The sequence below is a fragment of the Chrysemys picta genome, chromosome 1 (assembly GCF_011386835.1).
Source record: "Chrysemys picta bellii isolate R12L10 chromosome 1, ASM1138683v2, whole genome shotgun sequence".
In the NCBI taxonomy this organism is placed as follows: domain Eukaryota; kingdom Metazoa; phylum Chordata; order Testudines; family Emydidae; genus Chrysemys; species Chrysemys picta.
Genome location: NC_088791.1, coordinates 9,181,117 through 9,207,840, shown reverse-complemented (window position 1 = coordinate 9,207,840; position 26,724 = coordinate 9,181,117). Strand labels below are relative to the sequence as shown.

Genomic DNA, 26,724 nt, shown 5'->3' with positions numbered 1-26,724 from the left:
GAATAAGATCAAGCGAGGAAAATACCAGGTATATTAGCAAAACAGCTTCTAAATAATACTAAGCCCTTCTAATTCTTTTCACCTTCAAAGCATTGCATAAACTAAGTAATGCCCATCACATCTTGTGCAGTAGTAAGCACTCATTACTGTACAAGATTGGCCAGCAGATCATGCCCAATCCTATCAAATGCAGACCAGGCCACAGTGATGAATGCATTTTAATGTCTGAGGCAGGACTACTGCAATTATTTTTGTTTAGGAAGGAAGTCCCATTTCCTGATGAGGTGCCAGCTTGTTCAGAATACCTGGCTGCTCACCAACAGCCCCTAAGAACACTTGACCTCAGTATGCCATTTTCTTTATTGTCTCCACATTAATCAGAGCGTGTCCAGTTCAGGGTCACTGTCCTGACTTTCTAATACTCAATTCCTATGTGGAATTGGCCATGTGTCCCTGTGACACCATCCTTCCCACTGGAATTGACCCCCACCACAGCTGCATTCCATGGGAGCAATGACTGTGTCAATCAACAAGGGCAGGTTCATAACTGTGAGAGACAGAACTTTCTCAGATACTGGATCAAGAGTACGGAACTCTCTGCGGGAAGAAATAAGAATGACCATTACCTTTCCCACACTTGGAGCCAAGAGTAAAGTCGTCCTCTTTGCCCAGGCTTTCCCAAATATTATTATTATTATTATTATTTATTTATTTGTATTCTTGTAGCACCTAGGAGCTCCATTCATTGATCACAACCTCATTGTGCTAGGTACTGTACAAACACAGAACAAAAAAATGTTCCAGCAGATGGATACAGACAAATGGGAGAGTACAAGCAAACAATGAGACAGTATTGGTCAGTAGGGTAAGCAGCGGTCTCGGCACACCAGCAGCCTGGGGAGGAGGGCTAGCTCAGTGGTTTGAGCATTGGCCGGCTAAACCCAGGGTTGTGAGTTCAATCCTTGAGGGGGCCATTTAGGGATCTGAGGCAAAAATCTGTCTGGGGATTAGTCCTGCTTTGAGCAGGGGGTTGGACTAGATGACCTCCTGAGGTCCCTTCCAACCTTGATATTCTATGAAAGCCTAACTGTTGTTAAGGTTTTGTAGGCCTCGTGGCAAAGGAGAGCCTTTGGGGGGGGGGATTTGAAGGAGGATAACATTTACAGGTAACTCCTGCTAAGCAGAAAGGGGGGAAAAAGCAAAAAGGTGCTTGTTTAAAATGTAACAAGTGGGCACTGGAGTCTGGCCTCATGGGCTAATCAGAGACAGGACTCGACTGCTACTGAGTGAGAGATGATAGGTAAGGTGGGGATAGGCCATGGTGTGTCTTGAATGTGAAGACAGCAGCTTATGTTTGCTGTGATAGAGAAGAGGGAACCAGTAAAGAGATAGAAAGAGAGAGGTCATACGGTCAAAGTGACAGGCTAGGAAAATGACCTTTGCAGCAGCATTGTAAATGGTTATGAGTGGGACAGGATTGCATTTGTCAAGGCCAGAGAAAAGGGATGTCACAGTAATTGAAATATGAGATGATGAGAGCTTGGATGCGAGTTTTAGCTGTGTGGACGGATAGGAAAGGCTGTATCTTAGAAAAGTTATGCAGAAAGGATTTGCAAGACTTAGACATAGCCTGGATGTAAAGACCTAGAGAGAGGTCTGAGTCGACACCCAGGTTATGGGCCTATATGACAGGATGGCAGTGTTGTCCACAGTGATTGAGAAAGGTGGTAGTGGGGAGGGTTTGGGGAGGAAGATGGAGCTCTGTTGAGCTTGAGCTGATGGTGAAATGTCCATGAAAAGAAATCAGAGAGAGAGAGTCTGGGAAGATGCCATTTTCCAGGCAGCAAGTAGGGAGTTACACAGCTGGTTTCCCAAGGTTGCTAGAAAGGTAAAGAAGACCCCTTGAAAAATGAAGGGGGCTAAGTGGGCAGCGATTGAAGGTGAGTCTCTTACAGAGTCTCTCTGAGGGCATGTGGCAGCAGCAGTCTGTCTCTCGCTGCCAGAGGTGGAGCTAACTAGACTGAGTGGCACTTACCAAAGCTTGCAAGGAAAGATTAAGGTTTAGGTAAGAGGAAATATGAATGTAAGCATTTATTGTTTTAACCCTTGTGTCTGAATGCTGTGTACCTTTGGGGGCATAAATAATGTTTGTTGAGTCACTGCCGTTTGAGTCACTTCAGTCAATTGCTAGTCACAGGCTCCAGAAGGAAAGTGGCTTACGGGTGTTGAACACAATTGGGCCTGCCATATTATTATGTTTGATAAATGGGGGATGCAGCCAAGAAATCCAGCCCAGGAATGGTTGAACTGCAGGGTTCCACCCAGAGAGTGATGAAGTTAGGGAAACCAAGAGGGACACACAGTGGTCTAAATTGCAGCTTGCACTGTGACCATGACCGATACCAACACCTTTTTTTATATAAATATATACTTTTATTTATGTACAGTAAAATAAAGTAGCATTATTTCATATACCGCCTCCAGGTAAAAGAGTTAAACTCAGGATTTGCTCCTCTAGACCATTCAGGCATTTTTCCTTACACAAATCTTGAAAATGTTTTCAACTGAAAAGATTATTCCTATTAGTTTTGTGTGTGTGTCCTGTAGCCCCATAATGTGCTAGGTGCTGTTCACACATACAGTCAGACAAGCCAATATGTCAATAAGGAATTTGATAGCCTGATCCTCTGCATAAATCAGTGTCGCTCCATTAACTTCAATGAAGCTGTGCTGGTTTACACCAGTTGAAGATCTAGTCATCAAACTCCTTGTTTTCCTGGTTTTGTTTATAGTTGCTGTTCATGCCAAAAAGGCCAGGAGATCCTTGTGACAAAGGTGGCAATTAGGGGCGGGATAGCTCAGTGGTTTGAGCATTGGTCTGCTAAACCCAGGGTTGTGAGTTCAGTCCTTGAGGGGGCCACTTAGAAATCTGGGGCAAAATCAGTACTTGGTCCTGCTAGTGAAGGCAGGGAGCTGGACGTGATGACCTTGCAAGGTCCCTTCCAGTTCTAGGAGATAGGCTATCTCCATTAATTTATTTTAATTTAATTTCCTGTAATATCCTTGAAAAACCTCATTGAATTTAGTTTAAGTATCTTTGGAGTCAATTGTCTTCATTGCAGAGCATATGTATTGTTGTGGGCCTGGATGATCAAAGGACTATATTGAGCAATGCAGCAGAGGAGAATGGTCTTTTGGGACAATAAATGTGAAATGGGCACCCCTCCCCCCGCCTCCCTCTCCCTGGTTTATGCAAAAACACACCTTTTTGAAGCTGTGCCCTATGGAAGGGACTGTTGTCTACTGATTACCTGTTCCTGAAAACTGAAGATCAAAGATCCAGGCTGTATAAAGGAAAAATTAACCCATGCATCTGGTTGGTTGTTATGAGCTTGTAACCACAGAAAACCCTGTTGGTGCATTTTAAGGACTGACTCCTACTAGAGCTCCTACTAGAGTTGTGGAGGGGTGATCTCTGATAAGCTTATTAGCATATGTTTTCTTTTATTGTTTTTAATATGTTTTCTTTGTAATGCTTTCACCTAAAGAATAAATGTGCTTTCTTACCACTGTTTGGTACCTTGTAACTGTGGATAATTACGCTGCTTATAGCCTCCCTCATGAGAGAGCAAACCACAGACACTGGCCTGTTTAGGTAGGGTGACTTGCTGGGGATAATACAATGTTGGCTGGGAACTGTGTACCTGGAAAAACCCTGATCAGGAGGGAGAGAGATGATGTCTGGGAGCCAGAAAAATGGGTGCCCTTGCTGGGCCATGGAGGAGACAGTTGTCCTGAACTGTGACAGTCATCTTTCCTGGTCTCTTCTCTTACATTGTCCAATTCTGCAGGGTGCTGAGTGAGCATCCCTCTGACTTTACAAGACAGTGTGCTTCAGAGCAGCTCTTTTATAGGTGTAATCGGGCATATACAATCCACGTGAAATATACATACAAGTCTGGTCAGGACAAAATGACTGTGTTTTCAGAGAATTTTGTTTAAAGGTATCTCCAGTGAGTGGCTTTTTAGAGTAAGCAGAGATCATGGAGCTATCCGAGAATCTAAAACCCGAGAGTATATGGCAGAAACTATTTTTGCCTTCAGCTATTTAAGTTCTTTTGCCTTTTATTGATGAAACAAAAAGCGGCCATGCATATTAATGCACACAATTATAAAACACTGTGTCACTTGAGCTGTGGCAGGATTCTGTATCCCTTTCTCCATTTGTCGCTCAAGAGGTTGGGCTGTAGAATCCTTACAGGAAAATTAAAGCTGCTCCTACTTCACTTAAACAAAATTTGCAATAATTTTTATCTGAGCATTGTAGACAGTTGACGGCAGCAGTAACTATTTAGTCATCTTCTTGCCTGTTTAGAGAAATCAATTTACTTAGAAATTCTATTTCTCTGCCAGTGCTCAGTATTTTGTAGTGTATTTATAGGGGCTCCTCAGCTGCCTCTCTCTTTCTGGAACTATAAAGTGCACTCACGCACTGTCTGAGCAATTCCTAGTGCTGCATTGCTCAAACACTTCATGGGGGCACTTTATAGAATTCCAGTAAGAAACAAGCTGGAAGCCTTTATGTATTTCTGCTGTACTGTGGAATGATATTCTATGATTAGTGATATGTAAATCTTATGGCAAATGGGGGAGAATAATGTAATCAAATGACACTCTCACCCCAAATGTAAGAATAAATAAATTCCTCAATAGGAATAATAGAGTAAGTTCTAAAATTAAGTCAGTCACTGGCTGTATACCCTGATTGAGCAAGGTACTTTAAGGACGGGTAGTCCTATTCAGCTTAATAGTGGTACTTGTGTGCTTAAAGTTAGGCATGTGTTTAAAATATCTTGCTGAATAAGGGCTTTAAAATGCAATTTTGCCTTGAAAAGTGACTGTAAAACTGTCATAGTGGGTTTTCCTGTTTATTGGCTATCAATTACTTCTACTTTAAAGCTGCTCAGTTAAGTTAAACGGTGTGTGTTTTACTTGCCAGCGTTGCAGTCTCACCAGGAGATCTATGTCAAGCATGATTCTTTCCTAATGCATCATCATCGGACTAAAGATTCAACAGACTAAATCAGGGGTAGGCAACCTATGGCACCCGTGCCAAAGGCGGCACGTGAGCTGATTTTCAGTGGCACTCACACTGCCCGGGTCCTGTCCACAGGTCTGGGGGGGCTCTGCATTTTAATTTAATTTTAAATGAAGCTTCTTAAACATTTTAAAAACCTTATTTACTTTACATACAACAATAGTTTAGTTATATATTATAGACTTCTACAAAGAGACCTTCTCAAAACGTTAAAATGTATGACTGGCACATGAAACCTTAAATTAGAGTGAATAAATGAAGACTCGGCACACCACTTCTGAAAGGTTGCCGGCCCCTGGACTAAATGATCCTCACAGTTATATTTGGATTGCCCCAAATGCCTTTGTTACTGTTGCACAAATGCAAGGGAGGGCTTACTTTGAAGGCAGTGGGGTTCTGGGAAGACATAACGTGGCTTGCAGAACTCCCCCCCCCCCCCTTTCATGAAGATATAGATTCCAAGGCCAGAAGGGACCATTGTGATTGTCTAGTTTGACCTCCTGCATAATACAGGTTGTAGAACTTCCCCAAAATAATGCCTAGAGCAGATCTTTTAGAAAAACATCCAGTCTTTATTTAAAAATTGTCACTGACAGAGAATCCACCATAACCCCTATTAAATTGTTCCAATGGTTAATCACTCTCACTATTAAATGTACTCCTTATTTCCTTGATGCATAAACAGAAAAAAAAATCCACTCTGATTTTCAGATCCAAGGGTGAGTTTGCAGAGCTGGGATGTATTAAAAAAAAAAAAAAAAAAAAAAACCCTTCATTTTACCTGTAAACTGAGAAAATACAAAGTAATTGTGATACAAGAAACATGGAAGCCCATGATGCCAGTTTTATAGTCCTTGTTAGTACAGAACCGTACTTTAAACTGACAGCACCAGCTGATTGTTCATATCAGGCTGGCAGCTTGAGTTTTGAAGCACATAATGTTTTCACACGTTTGTGTGTGTACTTAGTATTTTTTGTGTGAGAGCAGTCAAAAGATCCAAATACCTGAAACCAGTGGACCTGCTTCTATAATATAAGCGATAGAATTTAATCCTGTTTCTCGTTTATTAAGACCAAAAACTTGTTTGACTAAAGCTTATCTTCCAGAAATGCATTCTGTCCTGATTGGAAGACTTCAAGTTCTCACACCAGTGCAAATGAGGAGTAACTTCACTGAAATTAATGGAGTTAAATTGGCATAAATCATCTTAGAATCAGTGCTTATAAGGCCATGTTGAGGAGGACAACCTTCTCAAATCAAAATGCTTGTTTCCCAAAGCTAGAAAAATCATGGAATTGTGGGTAGAACTGTGTGAAAACCATTGCTTTAGAAAGGCTGATGTCCTCTTAGCCTTTTTTCCAGGATATTGATCCCTCATATGTTTTGATATTGGAGTGAGAAGGGAGGCAGGTTAGGAAATGACTGAAACTTGTATAAAACCATTTCTTTATGACTACCACAGGGGCCAAAATAGAAATTGAACAATGGAAATTATGCAGGTGAAGGCTTTCCAAGTAATCTCAAACTAGGCCTTCGGGGCCCTATGAACTTGCATCCTTTTTGTCAAAAAGGGTTAAAGGAAGAGGGGTATAATCTGGAAAGACATAATGTATGGAAAGTAGTACATAAAATTTTACTAGCTGCCCGTAAAAGCATGCATCTAAAGAAATATACCATAATAAATAGCAGCAAAATTTGACTAGTCATAGGAATTAAAAACAAGACCCAAGAGTCTGTTCCTTAGCTACTCTACATGGATGAGTTATCAGCAGTGGTTTTGCTGGGGATTGGATTGGATTTAGGCAAGTAAAGTGCCTCTTGTAGCAATTTTCCTTCTTGTGAGGTGGTAGAATCATACAAATTAGGTGCCATCTATTAGGACAGATGTTTTTATAGAAGATCGTCAGACTGGAGATGCACCAGGGAAAATGCTACCTGAGTAAGTATGGGAGTTATTTAATTATGGTATAAATGATTCAACTTTCTGTTGCTTTAAATCAAATGTAGTTTTTGATTGATAAGCGGATAATTGTGCATTTTCATGTTTGTTTCCTATGATGTAGATTTATGAAAATGACTTCCCGTTTTACTGGAGAACATAAGAACAGTCATAATGGCCCAGTATCCTACCTCTGAAAGTGTCCAGTGCCAGATGCTTCAGAGGCCATGGACAGAACTGGGCAATTTTGAGTGATCCATCCCCTGTTGTATTGTCCCAGCTTTCTGACAGTTGGAGATTTAGGGCCAGCACATCCCTAGGCCCACGCCGCTTCCCGCAGCCCCCATTGTCCTGGGACGGCGAATCGCGGCCAGTGGGAGCCACGATCGGCCGAACCTGCGGACGCGGCAGGTAAACAAACCGTCCCGGCCCGCCAGGGTGCTTATGCTTATCCCGACCCCTGATCTAGTCTCTAGTACAGAGGCTCACTTAAGTAGTAGGTTACATACCACAACTAATAGTTATGTAGTTTCATATATGAGTTCCTTCAGACCTCTTGGGTGAATACCATCTGGTGACTTATTACTGTCTAATTTATCAATGTGTTCCAAAACCTCTTCTGTTGACACCTCATTATGGAACAATTCCTCAGATATGTCTCCTAAAAAGAATGGCTCAAGTGTGGGACTCTCCCTCACGTCCTCTGCAGTGAAGACATGTACAGAATTTATTGAGCTTCTTTGTAATGGCCTTATCTTTCTTGAGTGCTCCTTTAACACCTTGTTTGTCTAGTGGCCCCACTGTCTGCTTGGAAAGCTTCTTGCTTCTGATGTGTTTACAATTTTTTGATGTTAGTTTTTATGTCCTTAACTAATTGTTCTTCAAATTCTTTACTGGACTGTCTTATTATACTTTTACACTTGACTTGCCCGAGTTTACGCTCCTTTTTATTTTCCCCAGTAGGATTTTACTTCCAATTTTTAAAGGATGCCTTTTTGCATCTAACCACCTCTTTTACTCTGCTGTTTAGCCATGGTGGCATTTTTTTTTTTTTTTTTTGGTCATCTTATTTTTTTTTATATGGGGGTATTATTTAAATTGAGCCTCTGTTATGGTACTTTTAAGTAGTCTCCATGCAATTTGCAGGTGTTTCACCCTTGTGACTACTGTTCCTTTTAATTTCCATTTAACTAGCATCCCCATATTTGTGTAGCCCCTCTTTTTGAAGTTAAATGCTATTGTGGTGAATTTCTTTGGCATTTCCCCCCTACAAAAATGTTAAATATGGTCCCTACTACCGAGAGGTTCAGCAATATTCATCGTTTGGATCTGATCCTGTGCTCCATTTAAGACTAGTTCAAGAATTGCCTGTCCCCTGGTGGGTTCCAGGACAAGGTGCTTCAAGAAGCAGTCATTTGTGATGCCTAAAAAATTTATCTCTAGATCTCTTCCTGATGTGACATATACCCAATCAATATAACGATAGTTGAAATCCCCCATTATTATTATTTTCTCTAGCATTGTAGCCTCTCTAATCTCTCTGGGCATTTTGCAGTCACTGTCCCCATCCTGTCAGGTGGTCGGTAATACACTCCTATTGCTATACTCTTATTTTCAATCCTGGAATCTCTATCTATAAAGATTCTATGGTAAAGTTTATTTTATTTGACGCTTTGCTTTCTTTCACATATAGTGCCACTCCCACGCCATCACAACCCATTCTCATTCCTGTATGTTTTGTACTCTGGTAGTACTGTGTCTCATTGATTATCTTCATTCCACCACGTTTCCGTAATACCTATTATATCACTATTCTCATTTAATGCAGGCATTCCAGTTCACCCATCTTAGTATTTAGACTTACAGCATTTGTATATATGCTCTTGTAGAGGTAAGGCAAAGACACTGTTCTTATTCTGAGAGCTTCTGACCTCATGTAAGTCTTGGGATGAATTGCATTGTCATATGGCAATAGCCTGGTAATACACTCTAGATAGTATTTTGGACCATCTGAAGAAGACCATCTCACCTCCCCACCCAAGCTCATACCAAGTTACACGCTGGGCCCAAAGCTTTGGGACAGGCCTCTAGAATTTTCAGTCAGTGCTGTGTAGATGTCCTTGTACTGTAGTCATGTCCAGTGAAGTTAGTAGTTATTAATACTGAGTTTCTGCAACAAGGTTCCGTCCATGTTGAGGCTCTCTGACTGTGTTGATAACCTATTTTAAACATAGCTCCAGTTAAACTGGTTTCTAAGAAAGTTTGGTTGGCCAGTCTGGATGGAGCCAGACCATAGGGAAAACATTTCTAGCCTAGGCAATTCAAGAGATTGCCAAACCATGTTAGAAAATGGTTGGCCAAAGAAACTAGTTTAGCTGAAACCCCATGAGGGATAAGTCAAGTTCATCCAGCAAATCCGTACTTACCTGAGGAGTCCTTGCACATGCTAATAGTTGCTTTGGCTTGTATGGGGGCTACTCATCTGAGTAAGTATTTGCAGGATCAGGCACTAAGTTATTAACTGCCTTAGCTGCAGTTATGTTTAAACAGTTCAGATGTAACTGTGAGGCCAGTATAGAAAGGCCTAATTAAATAAACTGTAAATCTATTGGGCTGCTCAACTGCTGACATGGGGAGGGAAGGATGCTAATTCTAATAGAAATTGGTTTGTTTAAAACATTGGTCCACACAATATGTCCTTTTCTCTTGGCAAACAGTTTCTGAAAAATGTTCAACTCACTAACTTCTCTTAATGAGCAGTGTGGGTTTCATTTGTGCCTCTTCACAGTCATTTTATTTTGGGAATACAACAAAAATGACTAATAAAACTGGATTTTTTTTCTATTTCCTTTGCGGACCCACAAAAGAAGATTGAAATCTAACTAGCCGACACAAAAATGACTTAGCAAGTAAATAATCACTTGAATGTTTTACAGTGCTTTTATTATTTTGTATGTTTTTTTCATATCTTCTCTACTTACTCCAAGTGCTAATGAAATAAGGAAAATGATCTTACTTGTCTTCAAAAATTCCTCACGGATATATTCTAGATATAAACCTACAGATCTAGGTAGGTATAAAATGTATTCTAACTGTTTGAGGTTCTGACTTGATATAAATGAGTGGCATTGTTAGTGTGCATCCCTTGGGCAAGAACAAATACTGGTCAAGACACTCCATCCTGCAAGACAATCTGAACTGGGATATATCTGCACCCGCATGGAGCCCTTCTGCCTGGGCAGAGTAGCTTGCAGGATTGGAGCCTTAGGCCTACATTTTCATAAGTGTCTGTTGCCCAATTTGACACTTTGATGGGTGTCTGATTTCTGTGCCAAAGCTTTTTGTTCAAATGACCCGTTGCTGATGTTGAATGACAGAAGAGGGTATGATAAGGGAGAAAAAGGAGTGGTCATAATAGAGAGAGAAGTAACATCTTCAGTTGTATCTTGGGCTGTGATCTAGTCAGGTCCCACGAGACCAACCTGATCTTTCTTTGAGAAGATACCTGATTTTTCAGACCAAGGAAATGCAGTAGATCTAATCTACCTGGGTTCAGTAAGACATTTGATACAGTTCCACATGAGAAATTATTAATTAAATTGGAGAAGATGGGGATTAATATGAGATTTGAAAGATGGATAAGGAACTGGTTGAAGAGGAGACTGTAACAGGTCATATTGAATGCCTGGAGGGAGGCAGTGGAGTTCCTGAGGGATGGGTCTTGGGACCAATGTTATTTAACATTTTCATTAATGACCTTGGCACAAAAAGTGGGAGTGTGCTAATAAAGTTTGCAGATGATACAATGTTGGGAGGTAGTGCCAATATGGAGGAGGACCAGAATATCATACAAGAAGATTTGGATGACCTTGAAAACTGGAGTAATAGAAATAGGATGAAATTTAATAGTGCAAAGTCCAAGGTCATGCACTTAGGGACTAACAGCAAGAATTTTTGTTGTAAGCTGGGGGCTTATCAGTTGAAAGAGACAGAGGGAGGAGAAAGAGCTGAGGGGTATTGGTTGATCACAGGATGACTATGAGCTGCCAACGTGATGCGAACGTGAAAAAGACTATTTCAATTCCCCATCCCTGCAGTGGCTGTATTACATTCATGGATAATTCTCTCCTGAGAACTAATTTCTGCTGTGATGTCCACAAGTTGACTTAATCATAACAAAAAAAACTCCTTTCAATTTTATTTTTAACTTATTTAAAACCTTGCCTCTTTCTGCAATTCTTTGTGTGTCCTGTCTTTTTACATAGCTTGTGCCCCAAGGAGCATACAGTCTCATGTCTGTGTCTTGTACACCTCTGGTGCTTAACAAATAATGAGTACAATTAATGAAATAGGTGAACCATATGTACAGTGTGTGGTACACAAAATGCTTGGCTCTTGGGATGAAAGGTGCAATGAAAATGTGAGCTCTGAACTGAAATGTGTGCACCAATTGTAATATCCTAATAGCTTTGTGATTTAAGTGCATTGTAAAGATCTCCTGTGTTCCTGTTTGCTAAAAATGCCCATGGTGCTTTGCTAAAGTTTCCCCCATAACTTGCACAAATAACACACTTTAGCTGTGGGAGGTTTTTTTAAAAGAGAATTTAAATTGGCACTGGTTGGTTTTGATTGACATAAAAACTCAAGTTATTCTTCTCTCTTGACATTCTGTCATCTAATAGGGTCTACTCTTGGTGTGTGTGCAATGCTCAGAGTGGAAATGAATAGGTGAGCAAACTCCTGTAGCACAATGGGGCTGGGCTGAGCTGAGGGGACGGAGTCTGAGGTTATGTCAGTTGAATAGTGTAATCTCTGCTGAGCAGGTCAGTCAGATCTATAATTGAAAGGATACCATCAGGGTAATATGCGTGCAAGTCAGCTGGCACTGAAATAAGTTTTAACTAACCTATTAAAAATGATGCAACATAAATAGCAACATGACAATAAAGAGCATAGGAAAATGTAACAGTTACATTTCTGGGAGGAGATGAAGGCGTGCAGGGCAATTTTGAACTTTTGTAGGCCTGGTGATGAGCTGTCTCCAGAAGGTGCTTGAAGTTTGTAACTTGCATCTGTTCCGAGACTTGTCTGAAGTAGATTTGAACAGGTTTCAAGCAAGATTTGTTGGTCTTGCCCTATTTTGGTGGCCAGAAGTCATGTCATGGTCCACAGCAATAGGAGTATGGGAGCATTGGTCAGAGACTGTTAATGGGACTAGATTAATACATTCCCCTCCCCTGGAGAAGATAACATAAAATCGGAAGGCCCCCTCTAACAGTTGATGAATTATGGAGCTTGTATCTGGGTGGTGGTTAAACAAAGTGTAAATGTAACGAGTGGCTTTGCCTAGGACTTTATATGACATGACGATGAACACTGTAGAAAATATTTATAGTTGTGTTGCCTTTTACTTTCACATTGGCTTTTCAATCTTTGTTACTCAGGTTGTAAAGCAGTAAGGAACTTTTTTCACTTCTTAAATTCTTAACTTCAGGAAAAAGATGTCCGAAATTTTGCTTTTCCTATTGCTATAGTGATTGAGGCGGTGGAAGCATGGGAAAGGCCAGAGTTGAGATGTCAATGAGGAGGCACCTGTTTGGAACATTCTTTTCTGAGAACTCTTGTTTTGACATCTGTATTCTGACATTTAAGCTAACCTGTTGATGGACCTTTTGTTTCAGGTGGTGTCACCTCCATAGCTAGCTCTAGAGCTTTGTGTTCCTTGTGACATGCTGTTTCTCTTATTTGTGAAATCCATTTTGAAGTTTTCTGGTGGTTTATATACACTTTCTTTACATTCTTGGATGATTTTAGAAGCATATTTTTAAATCAGTCCATTATAGAGCAGTATAAGTTACTGGAGTCATTTGTTCTCCAACGGTCTGAGCTTGGTTCAACACCATCAGGATGAAACAGCTGTTTGTCTCTAATCTCTGTATCAGTAACCATTATGAGGTTTGAATCTCTTTATCTGTATACTTCTGAGCTGTGTGTCTATGTACTTTTAATCAAGCTGTTAACAATCCATGTGGCCATACAGTTCTTTACAACACATTTTGGTTGGACTTTCCTTGAAGACTTTCACTTCACATTGGCTTTTCAGCATCTCAGTTAAGTGTTTCACCCAGTCTTTAGCATAGACACCCTTTTGTTACTGTTCATTATCTGTAAATTAAGAAATGTTGATTAATGAGCATACTTAAAACAAAAACACATTACCCTGAGATTTTGTAGTTACTGTCTCCTAGCAACAGAACTTCCTGTCAAGATACTCCGTGCTATTTCAAGGGGACTGTATCCAGAGTAGCCTTAATTCTCCATCTAGTTTTTCAAACCTAATCCTTTTTCTCTTTTAGACAACTTACTAAAAGGTTCTTTTTAAAGAGTGTGATTAATATCTTCAGTCTCTTGACAGCAGTAATAAAATAGAATGGTATAACATCAAACCATCATTCCATACTTTAGTGTAAACTAGAATGCAAAGAGGAAAAGAAAAGGTCCTTTTCAACAAATTCACCAGGAGTTTGTTCTTGGTAAACTAATTGGTTCTCACAGTAAAAAACTTCTCTTTTGTGAAAATGGAAGATAGCTAGGTTGGGGGTTCAAGCCTATAATTCCATTGATACGTATAGTCTTAAAATGATTATTAATAAAACGGATATTTTATGAATGTCTTAATCACACTAGACTTTAATATACCCCAGAGCTTGCAGGTAATTTATGCCTCCTTGTATATGACCTCTGACTTTGAATCAGTCTACTTTGCAGGTTGCTATGTTTTGTGTATAGTGAAGAAATTGAGTTGTTTTGTGTTCCAGCGTTTATTCCTGCAGTGGTCCATGATAGGCAGAGTTCTGTTGCGACAAGCCAATTGGAACATTGTATTTGCTTGGTGTTCATCTTACTTTGCATGGTTTAAACGATTGTTTGTGGTTTCAGTGCGAGAAGTGAGTGTGCTGGAGATTAAAGAAGATATGGAGCTGGATCCGGAGGAGAACAGTACTGTCTTCATGGGGATCCTCATCAAAGGGCTGGCCAAACTGAAAAAAATCCCTGAGACTGTGAAGGCTATCAAGGATCGTCTGGAACAGGAGCTCAAGCAGATTGTCAAGAGGTCCACAACGCAGGTGGCAGACAGTGGCTACCAGAAAGGAGAGAGCCTTTCCCAGGAAAACCAGCCTAGGTAGGCACATTTCAAATGCTGAGGTAGGGAGTACTGGCATTTGTTGCAAAAGTAAGCTGTGGGCTGAGGCCATCACCCCAGGAGCACCAGCAGCCCTTTGGCTACAGCAGTAATCTCAAAATTGTAAATATGTGCCCCAGTGACTTGGAACATTAAGTCCCATTTAGCTCTTTGCAGGATCAGGTAATAATAATAATCAGGGGGGAGGGATAGCTCAGTGGTTTGAGCATTGGCCTGCTAAACCCAGGGTTGTGAGTTCAATCCTTGAGGGGACCACTTAGGGATCTGGGGCAAAAATCAGTACTTGGTCCTGTTAGTGAAGGCAGGGGGCTGGACTTGATGACCTTTCAAGGTCCCTTCCAGTTCTAGGAGATGGGATATCTCCATTAATTTAAAATTTATTTAATTTATAATTTAAAAAATATGTTCATGTACCCAGAGGTCTGGGCGCATGGTTTTATAAATATTGATATGAATGAATGATCAGCAGGAGCTGATGAGCTCCTAAGATACATGGGTTTTGTTTCCATGCAGACCTTCAAAGAATATAAAAAATGATGGAGGAATCACCCTCCGATAAGGGCAGAGGGAGAATTGTTAATAAACAGAATGATATGCAAAGTTTTCCATAAGGCATCTCCTGCTTTTAAAAGGTGAATTTAAAATCTTTAGAAAAACAAATGAAATAAAATGTAAGGTCCCCAATTAACAGAAATCACATGTAGAGAGTTGGGAAACCCAGCCAACCTAGACAAATTAGCTACATTTTTAATTGAGTCAGTGATGACTCCTGTCTTAAAAGCCAAAGGTTCTTTTTTCCTCCACAAGAGCCAAATTTGTAAAAAGTTAAAAATGGGTAGAGTATGCCTCTCAACACTGTTTAAATGTTGTTAAGGTTTTCAATGATGGTAGGTTCTTGACCTCAGGACTTGGCAGGTGAAATATTTTTTAGTTCTTCTTAAAGCTAGAATCGGATATGAATGCCTCTCGGTCTCTTTCATATCACTGAGCTCATTGTCTGTCTTCAGCTACTGTACTTAGAGGATATCCATAAAAATGATTACTACTGGCAAATAAAATGACTAATAAAGACGACTAAAAAAGATGAAAAGCCCAAAGGATCTGAATCTATAATGAAGCTTCTTATGGGCAGCTTGCACTAACCACATTAGATATCCACATAACTTGTATTGTCTGTTTTTCCAAGACTGGGTGCTGACTGTTGAAAGACTGGCTGGTATTCTTTCCTTTTTGAAAAGTGTCATGTCCCCTTCCGCTTGGGCTGGAGGCCAAGAAGTCTGTGTTTGGAAATTCTAGAGTAATTCCTTTAGGAACCCCTCATAAAAATGATTTAAGTCCTGTCATTCCATGAGAAAAAGTTACACTTCTGGAGCACAGCCCTAGAATTTCCTAATTTGACAGTGTCCCAGTTTAGATTATGAACGGGTGTGGTACTTCAATCTCACTATTGAATATTTTATTTTTCTGCCTATCATTAGCCTAGCCTACTAAACCCTATAACTTCCATATGTGACTGCCTTTTACTGTTCTGAAATATTAATTCACAATGTGTTTGTAGAATGCACAATTTTTAAAAGCCATTTATATACTGCTACATACAGATAACAATTTGTTGCGGGGGAAGGGGGCAGAATGCATTTTCTCTGTAATTGACCATAATATACCTCCGTCTCACCCTACCTCTTCACTCACCTGTGGGGGAGATGAGCCATTTGAGGGCACCATTAACCACTAGAGGGCAGTAGGAGGTTTCCAGTAGTTAGCTGGTTAAGCCATTGTAGAAATGATCAAAACTGTAGACTGCAATGTAGTTGTGTATAACTACTGTGGAATCCCTATGCAGTTGGAACTGATCTTGGCTTTTCTGTATCTAGTCTGTCTTCCAACCTTTATCACTACCACTGATGTTCAGAACAGTACCTGGGTTCTTTAATATTTCTAGCAGTTTGTGTATGCTCTTGAACAATTATTTTGTGGAGAAAAGGTTCTGATTTTATCTCATTCGTGAGCAGCTCATTATATTGTAAATAGTATCTACAGAAATCTCTGACTTGGCTATGAAGGACAAGGTATAGTGAAAGAGTCAGCATTGTATTAGTTTCAGTTTGAGAAGTCTGGTAACATTACTACTGACGGACAAAGATATTGGGCCAGATCCTCTGGCTGTGTAAATTGTCATCGCTCCAGTGTCTTCAACTGAGCTGTGAGGTTTTACATCGATTGAAGATCCGACTCACTGAGCCGGCGTATTGACAATCTCATTACCAAACCCATGCTGCTTTTTCCTTCTTAAGAAATTTCCTTACTTGTCTTTACCAACTCTTGTTGCTGAGGCTTGAACAGCAAAACCAAAACATCAAACTCCAAATTCCCCTAAACTAAGCAAAGGACGTTATCACTGGTAAAGTGCATGCATTATCATTGGTCACCTCTTGCAAGTGTCAGCAGCAGTCACTTCCTATGGACTCATTCTCTTTTATTGCCCAGACAATAGGAGTTGCCTCAGGGCATGTGTCAGTTTCTGTCGACATGTTTATGTATTTCTTGGTGAGTGGATGCTGAGAACATGAACTGACAAACTGCCCGAGCAGCCCTTTGTCATTGCAGATGTTTGTTCTGCTTAGGTCACTGGGTCCAAAAAGACCCTCCCCCACAACTTATGCCTTTGGAGTGAACTATTTTTATGATGCTTTATGTTGTCTCTTTAACCCCCACTGCATTAATTTTCGGTCACCTTGTCTCAAAATGGCCTAAGAGATTTAGAAAAGGTCCAGAAAAAGGGCAATTAAAAATGATTAGAAGCTTCAGGGGACTTGACTACAAGGAGAATTGGAAAGGATGGGAACTGTTTAAATGGGAGAAGGATGTATGGTAGTTCGTTAGCTAAAACGATGACTGTCACAGAGAGTGCCAATTGGGAGGTTCCAATCAGCCCATGCCATAATGTGAGAATATGAAGGCACTTGTAATTAAGAAAAAATATAACTACCTTTTTGTTCAATGCATAATATCATTGAGTGCCAACAGGGTGAACAGTTTGAAATTCTGCAAACTAGTTTACTTAATCCCTTTTTATTACAAACACATCTCATTTGTATTTTCTTATATGTGACATCTGTCTAACCTATTTAATCCAGCCTTGCAAAATTTTGCTTGCTTGGGGCAAACAACTTTTTTCTTTTTTCGATGGATGACTACATTATTATTTGGCTTTATTGTTGCCATGGTAATGGCAGGTGAATCGATTTTGTGCCTGGGCTGATAAATTTTCACAATTATGTTTGTTTAATTATGAAGGTGCCCATCGGCTTCAAATTAAGATTGCCTTCAGTTTTCCACGCAAAGCAAGGTATAAATCCCTTTAACGTGAAAATGCCAAGCTCTTGCAAATTCTGCCTCCATGTCATATTTGGCATCCTGGTTCTCTGGCTTCCGCCCTTACCAGTTCTTCACTCTTACTGTCTTTTTGCCTCCTCACTTGTGCCTGCTATAGTGAGCCCTTATTTTATGTACCTAATAAGGTACTGAGGCTCAGCTCTCCCAAGCCTTAGGAAGTCTATCTGATGGAGAAGCTGCCTATCTATCAGAAATAGAAGCTCTGTTTCCAGGATGGATAAAAGTAGATGATTTTTAAAAAAATCTGATTTTTTAATTTAAATTAAATAAAGCTCACTTTTGAAACATAAACCTATTTGAAACTATGATAACTTATGTTAAGGCCTAAAATTACTATAATCTCTTAAAATCATTTAAATTAAATAGAAATATATTCAAGCTGTACTTATTTCTTGCCAAAGTTTTAAAGAGAGTCAGACCACCAAAGTGGTTGGAAGTCTCTGGCCAAGCACCAGGAACCAGAGTTTGTTGAAGTGCTAAACCAGCTTTTGACAGCACTAGCCACTTCTGCATATGCAGAGAGAGTATTTTCTCCGGTTTCTTCAGTTTCTTCAGTTCTTGACTAGTTCATTCAAAGTTGAGAAATTGACTGGGAGTTGAAAAAAAGCCTGCAAGCTTGTTTTCCTCTTGCTATCTCTGAATAAATAACAGGTGGGAGGGATGACACCTACTAGTTCTAAAATCTTGATGGACAGGATGACCAGAAACAACCAGTTAAATTCACTAATTACGGTTACTACATCCTTTGTTTAATAAAGCAGTTAGTTTTAAATGTAAAACATTTTAATTTAGGTTAGATATCACTGGTCTACAATTTTTGAGACGTCGTCTGCTTCAGAGATAAAATGTGCTATTTATTATTATTTATTTTGATGTGCTGAATTCAAATATGACAATTAAAACAACTGATTGGCTACTGTTTCTAAGATATTTAAGTTTTTACATTTTATGTCTATGTATATTGTGTAGATAGTAGAGTTTTAATCATAAATTGTAAACCTAGGTCTTTTCATGTGTTTATGGTTGCTTTACATGATAATATTTCACCTGTCCTGTTTATGTAACACTTTAAAAATCAGCAAAAGGGTTATATAAATAAAATTTATTATGAAACAAAAGGAAAAAAACTATTATGTACATAGCTTAGTCTTATTCAGTGTCTACTCGGCGCTTCTTGGCTTGTCTCTTGTATTCGTTAAATGGAGCATCTCTTGTCACTGTCCAGCAATAGTCTGAAAGCATTGATGGACTCCATTTGCCCTGATAGCGTTTCTCCATTGTTGCAATGTCCTGGTGAAATCGCTCGCCGTGGTCGTCGCTCACTGCTCCGCAGTTCGGCGGAAAAAAATCTAGATGAGAATGCAAAAAATGTATCTTTAGTGACATGTTGCAACCAAGGCTTTTGTATGCCTTGAGGTTTTCCACCAACAACCTGTAGTTGTCTGCCTTGTTGTTTCCGAGAAAATTTATTGCCACTAACTGGAAGGCTTTCCATGCCGTCTTTTCCTTGCCAAGCAGTGCATGGTCAAATGCATCATCTCGAAGAAGTTCACGAATCTGAGGACCAACAAAGATACCTTCCTTTATCTTAGCTTCACTTAACCTTGGAAATTTTCCACAGAAGTACTTGAAAGCTGCTTCTGTTTTGTCAATGGCCTTGACAAAGTTCTTCATCAGACCCAGCTTGATGTGTAAGGGTGGTAACAAAATCTTCCTTGATTCAACAAGTGGTGGATGCTGAACACTTTTCCTCCCAGGCTCCAATGACTGTCGGAGTGGCCAATCTTTCTTGATGTAGTGGGAATCTCTTGCACGACTATCCCATTCGCAGAGAAAACAGCAGTACTTTGTGTATCCAGTCTGCAGACCAAGCAAGAGAGCAACAACCTTCAAATCGCCACAAAGCTGCCACTGATGTTGGTCATAGTTTATGCACCTCAAAAGTTGTTTCATGTTGTCATAGGTTTCCTTCATATGGACTGCATGACCAACTGGAATTGATGGCAAAACATTGCCATTATGCAGGAGAACAGCTTTAAGACTCGTCTTCGATGAATCAATGAACAGTCTCCACTCATCTGGATCGTGAACGACGTTGAGGGCTGCCATCACACCATCGATGTTGTTGCAGGCTACAAAATCACCTTCCATGAAGAAGAATGGGACAAGATCCTTTTGACAGTCACGGAACATGGAAACCCTAACATCAATTGCCAGGAGATTCCACTGCTGTAGTCTGGAGCCCAACAGCTCTGCCTTACTCTTGGGTAGTTCCAAATCCCTGACAAGGTCATTCAGTTCACTTCGTGTTATGAGGTGTGGTTCAGAGGAGGAGGATGGGAGAAAATGTGGGTCCTGTGGCATTGATGGTTCAGGACCAGAAGTTTCATCCTCTTCATCTTCCTCATCTGACTCAAGTGAGAATGATTCTGGTGCATCAGGAACCGGCAGTCCTTCTCCGTGGGGTACTGGGCGTATAGCTGATGGAATGTTTGGATAATGCACAGTCCACTTTTTCTTCTTTGACACACCTTTCCTAACTGGAGGCACCAGGCAGAAGTAACAATTGCTGGTATGATCTGTTGGCTCTCTCCAAATCATTGGCACTGCAAAAGGCATAGATTTCCTTTTCCTGTTCAACCACTGGCGAAGATTTGTTGCACAAGTGTTGCAGCATATGTGTGGGGCCCACCTCTTGACCTGATCTCCAATTTTGCAGCCAAAATAAAGGTGATAGGCTTTCTTAACCATAGTTGTTATACTGCGCTTTTGTGATGCAAAAGTCACTTCACCGATGCAAAAGTCACTTCACCACAAACATAGCAGAAGTTATCTGCATTGTTCACACAAGTACGAGGCATCTCTGTTCACTTTGGCTAAACAGAAATGTGTCCCTTTGCAAAATCAAACACTGACAAATAAGAGAGCCCGACACTGTATGATTTCTAGAGCTGATATAGGGCAATTTGTTCAGCAGAGTGATGTAAGCTTCGTTATGATTGCATCATCCATGACTTCTAGGAATAACATGATGCAATTCATATCATGTATGATGCAATACCAGCTTCAGATTGCATCATTCATTGTTTTGCCTAAAAAGCAAGTACTGTCCAAACCCAGTCATAGATTTATTCATAGATCCAGTCCAAGATGTATTTTAGTCATTTCTGGTTTAAACTGAGATCCCTTCCCTTTATAACTCACTTATCCTCCGCCATTCCCAAGTCAAGGGTCGTATATACTGACCCAATAGCATATCTTGAAAACTAGAGCCAATCAACAATTTTAAGCATCATTTTCGTTCTCGGTGACCCAGAATTAGTAAAGTTTGACTACATTTATTTCAGAAGCATTTTGGCTGTAGAGCAGTGTATTAGGAAAAACTCTAACTGTAAGGGTACATAAGCTCTGGAATAGGTTTCCAAGGGAGGTTTTTAAAAACAGGTTGAGCATACACCTGTTAGGGATAGTCTAGGTTTACTTGGTCCTGCCACAACGTAGGGGGTTGGACTTGATGACTTTTTGAGGTCTCTTGCAACCCAACATTTTGTGTTTGATAAACTTAGTGTTTTTCTTATTTCCAGTGTAATTAAGGTTATTTTTATTAGTAAAATAAAGCCATCTTAAAATGCTGGTTTGTGCGTTTTTAATTAAATCCCAATTTCCATTCAAATGTAGCTTGACACAAATTACAAGTAAAAAATTAATCATCTAATAAATGAGAAATGCATCATTCACCATTTTCTAAGATAAACTGAATGTAAAAATTAGGAATCGGAATATTAAGCTATATAATTCCTTAAGCTATATATATAGCTCTCTGTGTGTGCGTAAAACGTCTGTTAAGCAATATAATTGATTAAATAAATGTGTATAGCGAGTGTGTCTTCCTGGACCAAATAGTGTAAAAGCTATATTTAGTTGCAAATCACCATGTTTTAGTGGTTAGCAACCAATAAGAATCTGATTCTATGATTTCCCCCAAAAAAGGTTCTTATTGGTTGCTATATGCATAAATAAACTATAAATAACTAACTAAAAAATAAATAAATAACTATAGTGCAAATGTAAAACAAGTTTAAAGTTGATAATTTAGATCATGGTTAAAATCGATTATTAAAATCAATCCACCCTGTCCATTTCTCAGGCAACTTAGTTTCCATGTTACCCCCTCATCCTGACTATTCATGTTAGTAACTTAATAGTAAAGCTACCTTTTAGTCACAGATGTTTTTAGTAAAAGTCATGGACAGGTAACGGGCAGTAAACAAAAATTTGGTGCCCATGACCTGCATATCACTTGTACTATATACCCCTAACTAAAACTTGGCCAGGGGGCCCCCAGTGCTCTGAGGGCATGGGCTGGGGGTGCTGCGGGTGCTATGGGGGGGTTGTCTGGGACCCCCGCTGGTGCTGTGAGGGGAGGGTTGGTGAGGCTGGCAGGCTCCCTACTGGCCTCCATGTAGCTCCCCAGAAGCAGCTGACATGTCCCTGCAGCTCCTAGGGGGAGGAAAGGCCAGGGGGCTCAGCTCGCTGCCTCCGATACGAGCTGCAGCTCCGCAGCTCCCATTGGTCAGGAACCGCAGTTAATGGGAGCTGTGGGGGTGGTGCCTGCAGGCAGAGGCAGCGCACAGAGCCCCCTGGCCGCTCCACCTAGAAACTGCAGGGACATGCCAGATGCTTCTGGGGCCCCCCATCCCCTACACACCAACCCCCAGCCATGAGCCCCTCTCACTGCCAAACTGCCCCAGCAGTGATCAGTGCGACTGTCCCAGGGGCTGCTTGATCTGTTCGGGCAGTCCCAGAGCCAGCTGCACCGGCCATTGCAGAAGCCACGGAGGTCACAGAAAGTCACGGAATCAGTGACCTCCGTGACAGACACGGAGCCTTATTTAATAGCTATCGGGGTCAAATAGCAGTCAAGGAGAGGGCAAGATGTACGGCTCTGCTTATGGGAGCAGCATCTTTAACATTTTAAAGATTGGCTGTAAAAGCCTAAACAGAAGAGAATAGTCTTTCCTCCATGTTACAGTTACATAGTTAAAATGTAATATTATCACCATAGACTAAAGCCTTCTTTCCACTGCCTTCTCCTCTTCCATATCCCAGGCATTGAACGTTGATGCTTTCCCCTTGTAAACACATGCAACACACAGATGTGCAAAGACCTATTGCAGCAGAACAGGGCTACTCTCCACCACAACTTATATTCCAAAGCTATTTAAGGTACTGTTGCTAACTTGAAAAACAATGGAAATTCCCATACAAACAACTTTTATTTAAAGTTAAGATTGCTCAAATACATGCAGTCAGTTAACTTAAGGCAACATAAACAACTACACATGCCTTACCACCCAAATATCATAGTTCCCAAATGCGCATACAGACTCCTGACTTCTACAACAAACACCTTGTCATGTTCAATATATACCCATCCTTCAAAAGCAGTATTTCTGTTCTACGTTGTCCCCAGGCTGTCACTTATACATATTACTAATTTGTAGGCATTTCCTAACATTAAAGGTGAATGGAAAAGCTCCTAGTACCACAAAATGGAATTGCCTTATAATACAGGATTTTTTATTTTGTTTCATCTGAGAGAGACTAGAGCTGCAAATTTCAGATCTGGATCCAGATTTGAACTTTTCTGGTATTAATAAAGGTGTTTGGGTCCAGGATGTGGTACAGATCATTGTTCAAAGAGAGGGGGCAGCAATGAAGTTCAGTTCAGGATCCGAACTTCCTAAAGTTTTTAATCAGGCACTTTGTTTCAGCCCATGTCTATTTTTAGTATAATGTACAGACAAGACCTAGACCTGTCGTACTGTGCTTCTCTACCTTCCTAGACTTGTCCTTTCATTTTTTTCAGTGTAATCAAAAAGCTTTTCCCCTTAACCATGAGCTCTATGTTTGATACTGGTAATGTGTGTTAGCTGCATACCCCATCTGAGAACTCTGGCAATTGCCCACGTGATTCTTAAATTAGAGGGATACATTTGAAGGATTACATTATATAGTGAGCCATCTGGAATAGACATTTCTGTCGGTAATGTCCTGCTTTTACCCTTTGTGTCTGTGCAGTAAGGTCAAGAGAAGGTTTTTGTCCAAGATGGCTAAGTGACATATGTGAGGGGAACACTATCTTTGGGCCTAGGGGTGTCTGTATAACTCGATAACAGCATCAAACTTAATTGACATTTTCTTCTAAATAATAATATCACATGTGGTAAGTCATTGTCTTGTCACACAATAGTTACAGGCTTTTGCAACGGCCCATTAATTTCAATCATTGGGCAGTAAAGAAGCCATAGCAACAGCTAATGTGCTGTACACTTATGAGGTTATAGCCATAACACCTTATGTGTAATAATAAAATTTTGATGATTGACACAGCTGATAAGCCCTGATACCTCTGGTTTCTGATCTTTCATGTAGATTTTAAAATTCTTTCATACTGTTCATCCCATAATCCAAAATGGCACTAAACCATTGAATACCATATTATTTTCAGCCAGTGTGTTAGTAAATGAGACTTACCACCTTCTTCAATTTAAGAGAGGGGAAGAAAACAGATAAGCCCCTACCTCCTGCTCCCCAATCTGTTTATCGAAGGTACTTGTATGGCCTTCATTACTATGTTATCAGAATGCCTTATGGTCTTGAATGCATTTGTCCTTTCTTCTAGGTTACTTCTGGAACTGCTTGAACTTCTCTTTGACAAATTCAACGCTGTAGCAGCTGCTCACTCTGTGGTGCTGGGACATCTTCAGCAGACAGTGGTCTCTCCGTCCAGCCTGTATGATGGTGATGTCAAATTGTATGACATGGCAGATGTGTGGGTGAAGATCCAGGATGTCTTACAGGTAAGAATCTCTCAAACAGTCATGCACTCAGTTTAGAACAGCAATTTTTGCTGACAGAGTGCCAGAAAATTCATTCATATAGACTAGAGGCTCAAGAAGCATACATGCTGGAACTTGTCTTTATTGTTGGGTAAATGTCTGTGTTGTTATAATGGACTGCTGGGTCCCAAAGCACATAAACCCCGGCAATCAACGTATTTTTTGGCTTCATCTTTATGGTGCGTGAAGAGGTGATACAAGTTACCGGCCAAGTTACCAAATGATGTTATCAGAAGCTTTCAAACAGTAACATTTAACTCAGTGTTGTTACCTTGTCACATTTTCCTGTCACATAGAGTGTCACAACTGAAACCACCTGTCTCCTTATGTCAGCATGCCTTCATTGCAGTCAGCCAAGACACTCAGGCTGGAGCTGCTGCCTGCATATTTTCTCTGAAGACTCCTCAACTTTTGTTCTAAATTGTGGTCTACTTCTATAAAGGATTATAGAAAGTTCCAGGTTTTCTTTTCTTTGTTGTTCGGTTTAACTGCACAATGGCGTGTGATAACTGTCTCTACATATATAGGTATGGATCTTAGAATCATAGACTATCAGAGTTGGAAGGGACCTCAGGAGGTCATCTAGTCCAACCCCCTGCTAAAGCAGGACCAATCCCCAACTAAATCCGATAACTGCATACGCCACGTGTGACTTATTAAGAAGTTTTGAATGGCTTACCAGCCCTTTGCCAATTAATCTTTTCCCTGGGCCTCTTGCTAGCCCCCTTAGGCAGCTTCACACAGGTGCTTTATAAAGAATCAGTTTGACACACAAATGTTTCTTTCTCTCCCAGATTTTAACCCTCCTTCCCTTTATCATACCTGCCCAAACCTCAGGATAGATAATATTCAGCCCCAGGCTAGTGACCGTCACAAATGTTAAAAACCTTGTGCAATTGGAGCTGACTGGAACATGTCCGTGGCAATGGTTAAGCTTGTGGGTGGCAATAGAGTGCCTAGTTCATGCTCTAGCCATGCTATCATTGTCCAAGGCCAAAAAACCTTTAAGAGCTTTGGCAGTTCTGCCAGTCTCACTCTAGGGAGCAGAGGCCCAGGAGTGAGAATCTTGCACAACGTTATCGTCAGTGAAGTAGAATTACAAGGCAAGTAATTTTCCCTTATCAGCAAGAGTTGGTGATGGTTGCATCCCTCATAAGTGGTGAGCTAAAATTGAGAAAACCTTTATACTGGACAACACATACGCAACCCCCACCTTTCCCCAACTGAGTATCTCCTATATGACTGAAGAATCAAGTGAGAGAGTTTTAAACTTTGTTATTGGGATTATTTTTTGTAATCTACCACCTGTGATGCTTAGTTGCTATAAGTCTGACTGGTCAGAGGGAGCAATAAAACCCTCCAGAAATGACCTAAAATAGCTTTTCTGCACATAAAAATGACAGCAATTCAAACTCCATAATCTTGTGCCCATCTGGGGCTGGAAATGAGTGCTGGATCGCCATGGGAAGCTGGGACTCTTCTCTATTTCTGTTTGTATTTAGCTCCTGTTTATTGCATTGCAGGGTCACAAGCGTAGGCAGCTGGTGAAAACATTCTTTTTGGTGGCCAGGTGCATGGAATGGGGGGAGGCCCCCACTCCAGTGTGTGTGTGGGAGGATCCTCTTTTCTGAGGGATGTCTCAGGCCCCACTCTTGAACGTGTGTGTGGGGGGGGAGAGAGGGGGTCACTGTCTTTATTCCAGCCTCCTGTGGAGGGAAGGCCCCTAAGGTGGGGGTTAGAGAGCGAGCCCTCCCCACACTCAGCAGCAGTTCCTGCCCCGCAGGGCCAGGCCTGGATCCCCGCCGTGGCCCACTGGCTTTTGCTGCTGGCAGCTGAAGGGCTTGACTCTGCACTTTTCAAGAAGGCAAGACTCGCGTTGCCTTCAAAGGGACTCTTCTGCTACTAGAGTAGGATGAGAGATGATGGTTTAAAACCCCTTTTAAGATAAATATCATTTAGTTCTTATTTTAAGCATCTGGCGTATCAGTTCTCATTTGTAAAGTTTTGAACAACACAGTGAGGTCTGGAAAACTCTTTTTCATCCCTGCTAAAAAACTGAAAAGTTTCTTACCTTTGGGCATGTCATACACGAGGCCATTCTTAACAACTTCTTGAAGCTCAGGTCAAATATTAGTCGGAGCTGCTTGGCAGTAGTGTCCTTGTCGTTTATTTTAGTTGTCACTG

The 26,724-nt window shown here is 40.7% G+C and overlaps 1 protein-coding gene across 3 annotated transcripts in view; it reads left to right on the top strand.

The window, feature by feature from the left end:
* The window catches only part of EXOC4 (exocyst complex component 4), a 611,937-nt gene that overhangs the window by 61,442 nt on the left and 523,771 nt on the right, over positions 1–26,724 (top strand). For all 3 annotated transcript variants that reach the window (XR_010589375.1, XM_065552864.1, XM_065552860.1), the window contains 2 exons: positions 13,978–14,221; positions 24,324–24,501. Coding sequence is in view for 2 of the 3 variants with exons in the window: in XM_065552864.1 (XP_065408936.1) it covers positions 13,978–14,221; positions 24,324–24,501 (422 nt within the window). In the remaining variant the exon portion in view is untranslated. The remainder of the gene's footprint in view (positions 1–13,977; positions 14,222–24,323; positions 24,502–26,724) is intronic.